Below are 14222 nucleotides of genomic sequence, written 5' to 3'. Positions count from 1 at the left end.
CAAGAAACTCAGAAGTGACCCTACTTCCCAATATCAGAATACTATCTTTACTGTCCTAGATGGGTATTTAAGTTATGGTCAGATAACCAAAAAGAACATGACTTTTTGGCTATTCAACACCCGAAAATTGCCACTTTCTATACTTTGCCGAAATTACACAAGAATGTTACAAAACCTCCAAGGCGCCCTATTGTAGCGGGCATTGATGCAGTAACAGACCCTCTATCTACTTTTGTTGACTTTTTTATTAGACCACTCACAGAACAGCTCCCCTCCTTTGTAAAGGACACCAGCAGTATGATCTCTATCATTGAATCTCTTGATCCTCTCCCTGAGAATACCTTGTTAGTTACTTTTGATGTTGAGTCGTTATACACAAATATTCCACACGAGGGCGGTATTGAAGCTATGGAACATTTTCTTCTGCAACGTGACCCTAATGAAGTACCTTCCAGTGCATACATTATAACATTGGCTGAAATAGTACTCACACATAACTATTTCATGTTTCTAAATTATTTCTTTATTCATACGAAGGTTACTGCTATGGGATCCCACATGGCTCCTAACTATGCTAATTTGTATGTGGGTTACATGGAGAAACAGTCTATTTTCAATCCTCTCAAATGTTTTCTTGCCTATCATTATTTGGAAACAGTGTATTGATGATATTTTTGTTCTATGAAGGGGTGATGCAAAACAGCTCCAGGCGTTCCATGCTTTTCCTAACTCCTGTTCTGAGCATCTGAGATTTACTATGCAATCTGATACAAGTCAAATCAGTTTTCTTGATCTTCTGATCTTGTGTGAAGGTAATGTTTTATACACTGATCTTTACATGAAGCCTACTGATCGTAACAGTTTGTTGAGAGCTGATAGTTGTCACCCACGTCCCTTGAAAAATAGTTTTCCCTACAGCCAATTCTGTCGAATCAAAAGAATTTGCAAAAACAATCAGATTTCAACAGAAATATGGCTGAGATGCAAAGAATGTTCAAGGAGAGGGGCTACAAAAATGATCAGATTAATATTGCCATTGAGAAAATTCAAAACAAAACGAGACACATTCTTGTGTTCTAACTACCCGCTATTCAAAGCGTTCTGAACAAATTAAGGGAATTGTTCACAAACATTGGCACATTCTAAAATCCGATGATGGTCTCGGTAATGTGTTTTCGGACCTTCCCTTGGTCGTATTCTCGCGGGGCAGAAATCTCAGAGACCAATTGGTACACTCTGATTTACCACCCCAAGATATTCCTGAACAACGTCTATTTGCTCCCCTACTGGATGGAAATGACAAATGTAATGGCTGTGCTCAATGCAATGGCACTTATAAATGTAGATCCTTCAAACACCCACAAACAGGGAAATGGATCCCAATCAAAGGTGTTATTACGTGCTCCACAAAGGCAGTTATTTATCTTATAACTTGTCCTTGTGGTAAAAATTATGTGGGTAAAACAAAGCGTGAATTAAAAGCACGTATCTCAGAGCATCGTAGCACCATTAAGTGTAAAAACTTTACTTGCGGCCCACAGTTGCGGCCCACTTCTTGGAGGCAGGCCACTCGATTTTGTCTCTGCGTTATATTGGCATCGAACATGTCACCCTCCCTAGGAGAGGGGGTGACCTTGATAATTTATTGTTAAAACGAGAGGCTGCCTGGATCTTTACCTTAAAGACCCTTGTTCCCTTCGTTCTCAACGTAGACATTGATCTGAAGCCATTCTTGTGATTATTGTGACTTTGCCATTGTAATTGTTTGTAAGCTTGTGTAGTCTAAAAGGAATTTATGATCGTATGCTATCCATTTGATGTTTGTATGCTGTTCTTTGTATGCCATTTTAATATTTGAGAATTAACCAATGATATTAGGCCACTCTTGGCCATGATTACAGACACCTGTGTCTTTTGACACTACATAAACGAGTCATCCCGCAGTGTTTGTGATTATACCCTGATGAAGACAGCTTGGCTGTCGAAACGTTGGTAATTACATTTTTGCATCTGAGCTCCTAGAGTGTGCTCTTTTATTTTCACGTTTTCTACTCCGCTAGCCAGCACCTCGCCTAAATAGATGTGCGTTTCTTTTTCTTCTAGATTGCACTCACGAGACTCCCAGTTACACAATAAATGTTCCAGTTGTTCCATAAAGACTATTTTTCAATCTAAAAACTTTAATTTGGTTGGCGCGTTATGTTCAGAAATCAACAGGCTCGAGCGGTCACGATGGGGCAGACGGAAATTTCAAATAGTATCCGTAAAAGTCGTAGAAAGATGTCAAAAGTTTTTTATAATCAATCCTCCAGGTTGTTTTTACAATAAATAATCGATAATATTTCAACCAGACCGTAGAGTTTTCAATAGGAGTGAGAGAGACAATATCTGCTCATGCATGCAAAACTCTGCTGGCACCCAGCCATCCAATGACGCGATGTGATCTTTCTCGCTCATTTTTCAGAATAAAAGCCTGAAACTACGTCTAAAGACTGTTCACACCATATGGGAAGCCATAGGAAAAGGAATCTGGTTGATATCCCTTTAAATGGAGGGAAGGCATGCAATGGAATAGAGAGGTTTCAGGAAAAACAGCACTTCCGGGTCGGATTTTCCTCAGGTTTTCGCCTGCAATATCAGTTCTGTTATAGTCACAGACAATATTCTGACAGTTTTGGAAACTTTAGAGTGTTTTCTATCCTAATCTGACAATTATATGCATATTCTAGATTCTGGGCCTGAGAAATAGGCAGTTTCATTTGGGTACGTTTTTCATCCAAACATCAAAATACTGCCCCCTACACTCAACAGGTTAAAATGCACTGAAAATATCTAAAATACATCATATATATACAGCTAAAGAGTGTTTGATCAAAAAAGGGTAATTCTTCCACTTTTCAACCTCATATTCATCATCTCCAGCACCATACCACGGTCTACATAAGTGAAAATGGTGCGTTGTAATAATCTGTGGTTAAAAATTAATTCTCTGTGGCATTACAGGGTAGGATTAAAAGTAGGAAAAACTTTCAAAACCTGCAACGAGTTTCATGCTTTCCACGTCACTGTGAATCTCATGTTTGACAATCACTATTTATTCATGTCTTTGGTAGAACTTATCTATGTGTTTTTCTACAAAATGTAAACACTGGTATTGTGCGGGAGATTATGATAATGAGGTTGAAAAATCATGGAATTGCCCTTTAAATTAGTTTAATTACATCTGAATGTGCGTTAATCACAATTTATCACAGCAAATCCAGCGATTAACTTGATTAAAAAAAATATATACAGTTTGACAGCCCTGTATAATACAAAACAGAGCGGGATAAAGACAGATATACTGTAAGAGGACGACGAGCTTCTTTTGAGCCTAAAATGAAGAAAAGCTGTGCAATTGTTTAGGTGGAGATCCTCCCTCAGTTTACAAGGCTTAGCATATTATTATATAGATATTACCAATTGACCATAGAAAAACTGGAAATATTGCAGACTGTGGCTTTAACACTAGAAGTGCATAAATCAGTAATTTGGACTGCTCATGAATAAAAAAAAATGTATTACTCTGCCATAGTCATTCCCCCCGCTGTCCTTGACTTTTCCTAAATACGTTTATAGCACACACTGTCGTTGTTAGAATCTTAATATCACAAAAAGAACTGAAGTTATATCCAGTTTTAGGAGGGCATGTCCTTTTTTTAATGATTTTCCCCGTTACCCCTCCTTCTCTCAATAGTTGAAGGTGCCATGCCCAGTTGATCACCCGAGAACAAGGCGGGCCATTCTATTGTATTAATCTATTCTAATTATAATCTCAAAACGGTATGTACCCTATATCAGTCCACCGAATCCAAGGAGTCCTATCAGTCTACTCAGGCCTACTTGGAGTACACAATGAGAGTGTGCAGTATTTACAATGGCAAGACCAAGACGAATGAACGCACATGCGTTGCTGCAAAATCTGAAAGAAAACGACTCCGACGGAAGAAATGAATCATGACATCTCTGATGATTATTCTTCTGATTCTGAGCATCAGCCTGAACCTACACCTCCGAGACCTAAGCGGAAAAAAAACATGTAAGCACAAGCTGACAATAATTGACCATTTTTGGACTGCTGTCATAAACACTTATATTCATTATAATGCCATTATTGCTTTTGCGCCAATTTTCACTATTTATAAAGCACACTTGGTGCTTATAGTGATGTTTAGGCTACTGATGTTTTCATAATGTGTTGCTGACCGTGTGTCTTGGTGGTTGGGGTATTTTTATTTTGTCGTTGTAAGAAGAAGCTGTTACAGTGTTCCAACACATACGGTGCCTTCAGAAAGTATTCAAACCCCTTAACTTTGCCCCCCAAAATTGTGTTGCAGCCTGAATTTAAAATGGAATAAATGTAGATATTTTTGTCACTGGCCTACACCCAATGCCCTGTCATGTAAAAGAGTAACTATTTAAAAAAAAAATATTAAAATGAAAAGCTGAAACGTCTTGAGTCGAAGTATTAAACCCCTTTGTTATGGCAAGCCTAAATAAGTTCAGGAGTAAAAATGTGCTTAACAAGTCATATAATAAGTTGCATGAACTCTGTTTAACATGTTTTTTTTAATGACTACCTCATCTCTGTACCCGACACACAAAATGATCTGTAAGGTCCCTCAGTTGAGCAGTGAATTTCCAACACAGATTCAGCCACAAAAAAACAGAGGTTTTCCAATGCAAAGAGCGCCTACTAAAAAAAATCAGACATTGAATCTCTTTGATTATGCTGAAGTCAAATTACATGTTGAATACACACAGTCACTATAAAGATACAGGCGTCTTTCCTAACTCAATAGCCGGAGAGGAAGGAAAGCACTCAGAGATTTCAACGTGAGGCCAATGGTGACTTTAAAACAGTTACAAACTTCAATGGCTGTGATGGGAAATAACTGAAGATGGATAAACACCATTGTAGTTACTCCACAATACTAACCTAATTGACAGAGTGAAAAAAAGCCTTTACAGAATGAAAATATTCCAAAACAAGCATCCTTGATTGCAGCAAGGCACTAAAGTAATACTGCCAGAAATGTGGCAAAGCAATTCACTTTTTGTCCTGAATAAAAAATGTTATGTTTGGGGCAAATCCAATCCAATACATTACTGAGTACCACTCTCCATATTGTCAAGCATGGTGGTTGCTGCATCATGTTATGGTTATGCTTGTAATCATTAAGGACTGGGGAGTTTTTCAGGATAAAAAAAGTCAGAATAGAGCTAAGCACAGGCAAAATCATAGAGGAAAACCTGGTTTAGTCTGCTTTCCACCAGACACTGGGAGATTAGTTCACCTTTCAGCAGGACAATAACCTAAAACACAAGGCCAAATCTACACTGAAGTTGCTTACCGAGAAAGCAGTGAATGTTCCTGAGTGGCCGAGTTACAGTTTTGACTTAAATCTACTTGAAAATCTATGACCTGAAGATCGTTGTCTAGCAAAGATCAACAAACAATTTGACAGAGCTGGAATAATTTTTTAAATAATAAATGGGCAAATTTTGCACAATCCAGTTGTGGAAAGCTCTTTGAGACTGAAGGCACCAGCATGCTTCGGTTCGCCTTGCCAAACCGAACGAGTGTGCTCGCATACACCCTTAAAAGACCTTTGCTTGAAAAATGGCAATAGTACTGTTTGTCCATCTTGAGACATCTTATCCGGAATAGTCAGAAATAATCTAATATAACTCTGTCAATCATTTAGATGTTTTTGCAGAGGAGATGTTAGTCACGCAAATTCTAATTTGTTTGGTGCAGTATTTCTCAAGTGAAAAAATGTGCATGAAAACGAGTCTTATCTCGCTGAATGACAACAAACACTTAATTGAAGAATCCCTACGGTTGACCATTCACCAACGAAGGGGCATAGACTTTGGCTACCGATTTCAATTTGCCTCAAGAAAAAGACGTATGTGCACGAACAGCTGAAAACACCCTTGCCGAAGACCAAAACGAACGAAAACGTCAAAAAATGTTGTTTCGGAAGGGAAGCATGTGGACGCCTTTACCCCAAAAGACTCACAGCTGTAATCTCTGCCAAAGGGGATTCTAAAATATATCCACTCAGGGGATTGAATATTTAAAATATTTTTGGACTTTTTAAAAAAAGTTTAAAAAATGTCTTACACTTCAGAGTATTTTGTGTAGATTGTTGACAAAAAAATGACGAAATCCATTTTAATCCCACTTTGTAACACAACAAAATGTGGCAAAAGTCAAGGGGTGTGAATACTTTAGCACTGTGTATGCTTTCTGTTTTATAGTTGTAACAAAGGCACTCCACAAATAAAATTGATTGAACATTAGAATTTTGAAGTTTGTGGTATTTTGTTTTTACATATAGCCTACAGTAACATAAACTAATGAAACTGATAGTTTTATTTGAAATATACACTCAGTGGCCAGTTAATTACGTACACCAATCTAGTACCGAGTTCGACCCCTCAGAATAGCCTGAATTCTTTGGGGCATTGATGTTGCTCAGTTGGTATCAAGGGACCGAACCTGTGCTTGGAAAAAATTCCCCACATCATTACACCACAGCCTGTACGATTAACACCAGTCAGAATGGGGCCATGGGCTCATACTGCTTCAGCAAAATCCTGACTCTGCCACCAGCATGACGCAACAGGAAACGTGTTAAATCAGATACATGAAATTTGGCATGCCATGAAAGACCTTAGACCGCTGCTCCTGAGTGGCACAGCGGTCTAAGGCACTGCATCTCAGTGCAAGAGGCATCACTACAGACCCTGGTTTGATTCCAGGCTGTATCACAACTGGCCGTGATTGGGAGTCTTATAGGGCAGCGCACAATTGGCCCAGCGTCGTTAAGGTTTGGCCGTCATTTTAAATAAAAATTTGTTCTTAACTGACTTGCCTAGTTAAATAAAATAAATACACAAATAAATGTGAAATAAAAGTTAAATACAACAATTAAATGGGCATATGAATGTTTTGTGTGGACCCTAGGAAGAGTAGCTGTCATGACTAACAGCTAATGGGGAACCAAAAAAACAAATGCAACAGGCATGTTAGGGCAACTAACCGATTGTCTGGATGATGGCGTTCTGGACAATGCGCTCCTCGCTCTCCTTGACCCGTCCGGACGAGGACACACTGGCGCCAGAGTTCCGTCTGGAGTTCTCACCCAGCTCAAAGTCCACACTCATCCGCAGGTGCTTGAGCAGGGTGTTGAACACCTCCAGTACCGTAGGGCCTGATGATACACATACACACACAAGCACACAGACACACACAGGCAAGCACACACACAAAGACTCGCAGACACACAAACATGCAGACACACAAACACGCAGACACACAAGCAAGCACACACAGAGGCACACACACACAGTTAGGGACTGGGATCAACACACCATCTGGTCACCAAAGACTATTGGATTCTATTATCACATATAAAAGCTTTTAAAACTATACAATCACCAAGGAATACTACACTCCATGTTCTAGCACAATACAATGAAACATCACCAGGGTATATACTCCACCATAGTACAGTAATATATATATATATATATATATATATATATATATATACAGTACCAGTCAAAGGTTTGGACACACCTACTCATTCAAGGGTTTTTCTTTATTTTGACTATTTTCTACGTTGTAGAATAATAGTGAAGACATCAAAACTTCGAAATGGCACACATAGAATCAAGTAGTAACCAAAAAGATGTTAAACAAATCAAAATATATTTTATATTTTTCAAAGTAGCCACCCTTTGCCTTGACAGCTTTGCACACTCTTAGCATTCTCTCAACCAGCTTCATGAGGTAGTCACCTGGAATGGATTTCAATAAACAAGTGTGCCTTGTTAAAAGTTAATTGGTGGAATTTCATTCCTACTTAATGCATTTGAGACAATAATTTGTGTTGTGACAACGTAGGGGTATAGAGAATATGGTCTGTTACCAAGTCCATATTATGGCAAGAACAGCTCAAATAAGCAAAGAGAAACGACAGTCCATCATTACTTTAAGACATGAAGGTCAGTCAATCCGGAAAATTTCTAAAACGTTGAAAGTTTCTTCAAGTGCAATCGCAAAAACAATCCAGAGATATGATGAAACTGGCTCTCATGAAGACCGCCACAGGAAAGGAAGACCCAGAGTTACTTCTACAGCAGAGGATACGTTTCATTAGAGTTAACTGCACCTCAGATTGCAGCCAAAAAAAATGCTTCACAGAGTTCAAGTAACAGACACATCTCAACATCAACTGTTCAGAGGAGACTGTGTGAAATCAGGCCTTCATGGTCAAATTGCTGCTAAGAAACCACACATTTGAGACTGTTGGTTCCAACCGCCGTGTCTTTGTGACACACAAAGTAGGTGAACGGATGATCTCCGCATGTGTGGTTCCCACCGTGAAGCATGGAGGAGGTGGTGTGATGGTGTGGGGGTGCTTTGCTGGTGACACTGTCTGTGATTTATTTAGAATTCAAGGCACACTTAACCAGCATGGCTACGACAGAATTCTGCTGCGATATGCCATCCCATCTGATTTGCGCTTAGTGGGACTATAATTTGTTTTTCAACAGGACTAGGACCCAAAAACACACCTCCAGGCTGTGTAAGGTCTATTTGACCAAGAAGGAGAGTGATGGAGTGTTGCATCAGATGACCTGGCCTCCACAATCACCCGACCTCAACCCAATTGAGATGGTTTGGGATGAGTTGGACTGCAGAGTGAAGGAAAAACAGCCCACAAGTGCTCTGTACTTGTGGGAACTCCATCCAGACTGTTGGAAAAACCTTCCAAGGTGAAGCTGGTTGAGAGAATGCCAAGAGTGTGCAAAGCTGTCATCAAAGCAAAGGGTGGCTACTTTTAACAATCTCAAAAATAAAATACATTTTGATTTGTTTAACACTTTATTTGGTTAATACAGTGCCTTGCGAAAGTATTCGGCCCCCTTGAACTTTGCGACCTTTTGCCACATTTCAGGCTTCAAACAAAGATATAAAACTGTATTTTTTTGTGAAGAATCAACAACAAGTGGGACACAATCATGAAGTGGAACGACATTTATTGGATAGTTCAAACTTTTTTAACAAATCAAAAACTGAAAAATTGGGCGTGCAAAATTATTCAGCCCCCTTAAGTTAATACTTTGTAGCGCCACCTTTTGCTGCGATTACAGCTGTAAGTCGCTTGGGGTATGTCTCTATCAGTTTAGCACATCGAGAGACTGACATTTTTTCCCATTTCTCCTTGCAAAACAGCTCGAGCTCAGTGAGGTTGGATGGAGAGCATTTGTGAACAGCAGTTTTCAGTTCTTTCCACAGATTCTCGATTGGATTCAGGTCTGGACTTTGACTTGGCCATTCTAACACCTGGATATGTTTATTTTTGAACCATTCCATTGTAGATTTTGCTTTATGTTTTGGATCATTGTCTTGTTGGAAGACAAATCTCCGTCCCAGTCTCAGGTCTTTTGCAGACTCCATCAGGTTTTCTTCCAGAATGGTCCTGTATTTGGCTCCATCCATCTTCACATCAATTTTAACCATCTTCCCTGTCCCTGCTGAAGAAAAGCAGGCCCAAACCATGATGCTGCCACCACCATGTTTGACAGTGGGGATGGTGTGTTCAGGGTGATGCGCTGTGTTGCTTTTACGCCAAACATAACGTTTTGCATTGTTGCCAAAAAGTTCAATTTTGGTTTCATCTGACCAGAGCACCTTCTTCCACATGTTTGGTGTGTCTCCCAGGTGGCTTGTGGCAAACTTTAAACAACACTTTTTATGGATATCTTTAAGAAATGGCTTTCTTCTTGCCACTCTTCCATAAAGGCCAGATTTGTGCAATATACGACTGATTGTTGTCCTATGGACAGAGTCTCCCACCTCAGCTGTAGATCTCTGCAGTTCATCCAGAGTGATCATGGGCCTCTTAGCTGCATCTCTGATCAGTCTTCTCCTTGTATGAGCTGAAAGTTTAGAGGGACGGCCAGGTCTTGGTAGATTTGCAGTGGTCTGATACTCCTTCCATTTCAATATTATCGCTTGCACAGTGCTCCTTGGGATGTTTAAAGCTTGGGAAATCTTTTTGTATCCAAATCCGGCTTTATACTTCTTCACAACAGTATCTCGGACCTGCCTGGTGTGTTCCTTGTTCTTCATGATGCTCTCTGCGCTTTTAACGGACCTCTGAGACTATCACAGTGCAGGTGCATTTATACGGAGACTTGATTACACACAGGTGGATTGTATTTATCATCATTAGTCATTTAGGTCAACATTGGATCATTCAGAGATCCTCACTGAACTTCTGGAGAGAGTTTGCTGCACTGAAAGTAAAGGGGCTGAATAATTTTGCACGCCCAATTTTTCAGTTTTTGATTTGTTAAAAAAGTTTGAAATATCCAATAAATGTCGTTCCACTTCATGATTGTGTCCCACTTGTTGTTGATTCTTCACAAAAAAATACAGTTTTATATCTTTATGTTTGAAGCCTGAAATGTGGCAAAAGGTCGCAAAGTTCAAGGGGGGCGAATACTTTCGCAAGGCACTGTACATGTTTCCATATGTGTTATTTCATAGTGTTGATGCCTTCACTATTATTCTACAATGTAGAAAATAGTGTAAATAAAGAAAAATCCTTGAATGAGTAGGTGTGTCCAACCCTTGGGTTGAGGCATATCACAAGATGATGTGGGACGTGGACCAGTCTTGACATTGTCAAGAAGCACAATGGTCCTAATCCTAATGATCCATAGACAGACAACTTGACTGAAAAATGACCAGCACTTGCAAATTAAGTATTTAAAAAAATGTATCATACTCAGCCGTCAGACTGACTGCTTATGTCAATAACTCAAATATACACTTTATTTGCAAGTGCTGGCTGTCTTCTTCATTCAAGTCAGATTAACCCTTGGCAACAGCAACTAAGTCTTACTGACAGAATTTGAGCATGTCGGATTTAGCATTTTCCATAGAAAACCAAACCTACTTGGCTGAGTTATGACCCTAAGTGCAACTAGTTGCATCCTTGGACTGGTACGCCTCCCCTGATTCATTAGGCCATTGGGTGTTATACCTCTAATTTGGTCTCAAAAGCAAAAAGACTCCCTTGTGTCTCTTTAGATGGTAAACTCATGTTAAATGGGGATATGTGTCTATATTATTATATGCCATTTAGCACACACTTTTTTACAAAGTGACTTACAGTACAGTGAGTGCACACATACACTTAGTATACAAAACATTAAGAACACCTGCTCTTTCCATGGCTAACCGACCAGGTGAAAGCGATGATCCCTTATTGAGGTCACCTGTTAAAATCCACTTCAAATCAGTCTAGATGAAGAGGAGGAGCCCGGTTATAGTAGGATTTTTAAGCTTTGAGACAATTGAGACAGATTGTGTATGTGTGCCATTCAGAGGGGGAATGGGTAAGACAAACTATTGAAGTGCCTTTGAACGGGGTATGGTAGTAGGTGCCAGGTGTACCAATTTGTGTGAAGAAATGCCATGCTTCTGGGTTTTTCACATTCAACAGCTTCCCATGTGTATCAAGAATGGTCTACCAACCGAAGGACATCCAGCCAACTTGACACAACTGTGGGAAGCATTGTAGTCAACATGGGCCAGCATCCCTGTTCTGAGGGCAACAGGGCGGGGTAGGGGGATGCAACTTAATATTTGGAAGATGTTCCTACTGTTTGGTATAGTCAGTCTATGTGATCCCTGCAGGAACTAAACCCACAACCTTGGCATTGCTTGTGCCATGCTCCTCCTAACTGGGCCACACAGGACTGGGTAATGATACAAGTAAACAATGCTCAGTTTGTTTTAGTGGATTAAGCAAAATGATTTTCTCATATTATAAAAACAAAATTGTATAGAAAGGACTACAAGCAGTTAATACATTACATTTTTGACACTACTAATGTCACTGTACCCCCCAATATATCACAGAAAGAATCACAACAGGAAAAACTACAAAATACCATATAATTGATACACAGTTTAGCACAGGGGTGGAGGGAGTTGGCATAGTAATTTACACCATTTACACAGTACCACAACAAGAGACACCAAATCCAAACTTCTACCAATGCAGGTAAAGACAAAATGGGTCACATTCAATTCCAGTCAAATATTCTGCACCAGTAAACAGATGATGTGGGAGGTAGGTGAGGTTGCCACAAAGTTCAAATAACTAAGAGGCGCAGTTAGATCTACCAAGACCCACCCCATTTACAAACAACAGCAGTGACCAAACTTGAAAGGTACAAAGTGTGGCTTTAAGACCAAACCATACCAGAGCACACACCGTATGTTATACTGTATCTATGGAATTTAAAAAGTGTTTGTCCAAAATATAGCTTGGATGGGTTGAAGTTTGGTTAGGATATGGTGTTCATAGAAGTTGCCCATAACCACTGGTCCAGGGCCAGATAAAAATAAAAATGATGGTCAAGGTTAGGATGATCATAGATCTGTGGTTAGGGGCCCCCTTCTACCTCCAGCTATGGAGCCCCCTGCAGCCTGAACATACCTAACCAGAGATTTGGTGGGGATGAGGTTTGGGAGTTTGGGTTAACAGTGTATGCACTGTCATATGTATGTTTGTTGGAACGGGTCAGTCCTGTCGAGAGAGCGGTTTATTGGGAGGGAAAAAGAGGGCCAAATCATTGGGTTTAAATAAACATGCGATCAAAGTATCTTCCTCCTTCTAGTCTTCCTCTCCAAACTGAACATCTACTATTAAATCAAGGATTTATTGACAGTAATTTGTCTCCAATCATTACAGTAGCATTACCCAAAAAATTTAAATGGCTAGCTTGTAGCTATCATACTGACAATAAAGCTACATACTATCACAACAGAAAAGTTGCGAGTTGACAGCTTAACCAAGCAGTTGTCACCATCATCAAAATAATCATTGTCAAATAATTTCCTATGCATCCATCTACCCATAGACCCATCCATTGCCTACATCTAGATTAGCGTTTCTCAAACGTTTTTGTGCCAAGGCATTCCCGTTGCTAATAAGCAAGTACTGATTAAGAAAATTACTAAAAACAGTTAAATCCAAGTGGATTGATAAGGAATTCAAAAATTTGTCGGGAAGTCAGCTGGCAACTGGAAGGTTGCTGGTATCAAATTCTAGATGCATTGCCTGCTGTTGGGCCCTTGAGCACTTAACCCCCACAACAACAGCTCGCCGGGCACCCAGTGTGGCAAACCCCCAAACCTCTCTAAAAACCTGTACATGTCTTTTGGGTTAAAAGCGGTAGTCTAATTTCAGTTGGACATTGTGTGCAATTGACCAATACAGTGATCTTAATCAGAAACAAATATGTAAAAAAATATATCATAATGAAACTTTAGAATTTGCCCTTGCTGACATTATTTCAATACATATAAATAACAGACAAAGATACTTCAAATCCGGTAGGCCAAATTTCAATTTGAAGGAGCCTGTTTTGTCGTAGCTGAAATGCATTAGAAAGGTATCGGGAAGTTCAGGTAAAGTTCATCAGGTACTAATTGTGTGTGTGTGTGTGTGTGTGTAGAAAAGATCCTGCATTGCATTCAAATTATATTCTCACAGTCCCTTCTAACGTGCCTTGAACGGCTTGGAGGGGAACAGAAGACATGTTCATGGGAGTCGTAGCTTTCAGGAATGGGGTCATAATAAAGTTAGAGCCAAATCTGTAGGAAGGAGTCAGAAACTGCTCGGTTTGTCACGACCGGTAAGCGGAGATCGGAGGTTACTCACATAACCGCGGTTCTATGAACTAAGAGGCGTATTCAGTGGATTGAGACAAATCATGCGCAATCAGTAGGACTTTGTCATGAGGAATATGCCGCGGACCTGAAGGCATTCCTCCGCAGAACTGGGTTTGAGAAAGGCTGATCTAGATGAAAATTTCACCCTGAGCCATCAATCTGTCATGTCAACAGATCCTCAGGTGTTTATAATCAGTTATACCCTATCCATCTCTAAACCAATCTACCTATCCATCCATAGAGCTTATGTACCTGTGACTCATCTGACAGACCACATCATGTGTGTGTCCCAAATGACACCGTTCCCTATATAGTGCACAAATGTTGACCAGAAATCTATGGGCCCTGTCAAAAGTAATGCACTGCAAATGGAATTAGGGTGCCATTTGGGACGCAGCCTGTTGAGTCA

The 14222-nt window shown here is 39.9% G+C and overlaps 1 protein-coding gene across 5 annotated transcripts in view; it reads right to left on the bottom strand.

The window, feature by feature from the left end:
* efr3a (EFR3 homolog A (S. cerevisiae)) overlaps positions 1–14222 on the bottom strand; it is a 248436-nt gene that overhangs the window by 74517 nt on the left and 159697 nt on the right. For all 5 annotated transcript variants that reach the window (XM_024419921.2, XM_024419917.2, XM_024419920.2 and 2 more), the window contains exon 11: positions 7092–7262. In XM_024419921.2, the coding sequence (XP_024275689.1) occupies positions 7092–7262 (171 nt within the window). The remainder of the gene's footprint in view (positions 1–7091; positions 7263–14222) is intronic.

This window comes from Oncorhynchus tshawytscha, linkage group LG10 (assembly GCF_018296145.1).
Source record: "Oncorhynchus tshawytscha isolate Ot180627B linkage group LG10, Otsh_v2.0, whole genome shotgun sequence".
In the NCBI taxonomy this organism is placed as follows: domain Eukaryota; kingdom Metazoa; phylum Chordata; class Actinopteri; order Salmoniformes; family Salmonidae; genus Oncorhynchus; species Oncorhynchus tshawytscha.
This window is presented reverse-complemented; position numbering and strand designations above follow the sequence as displayed.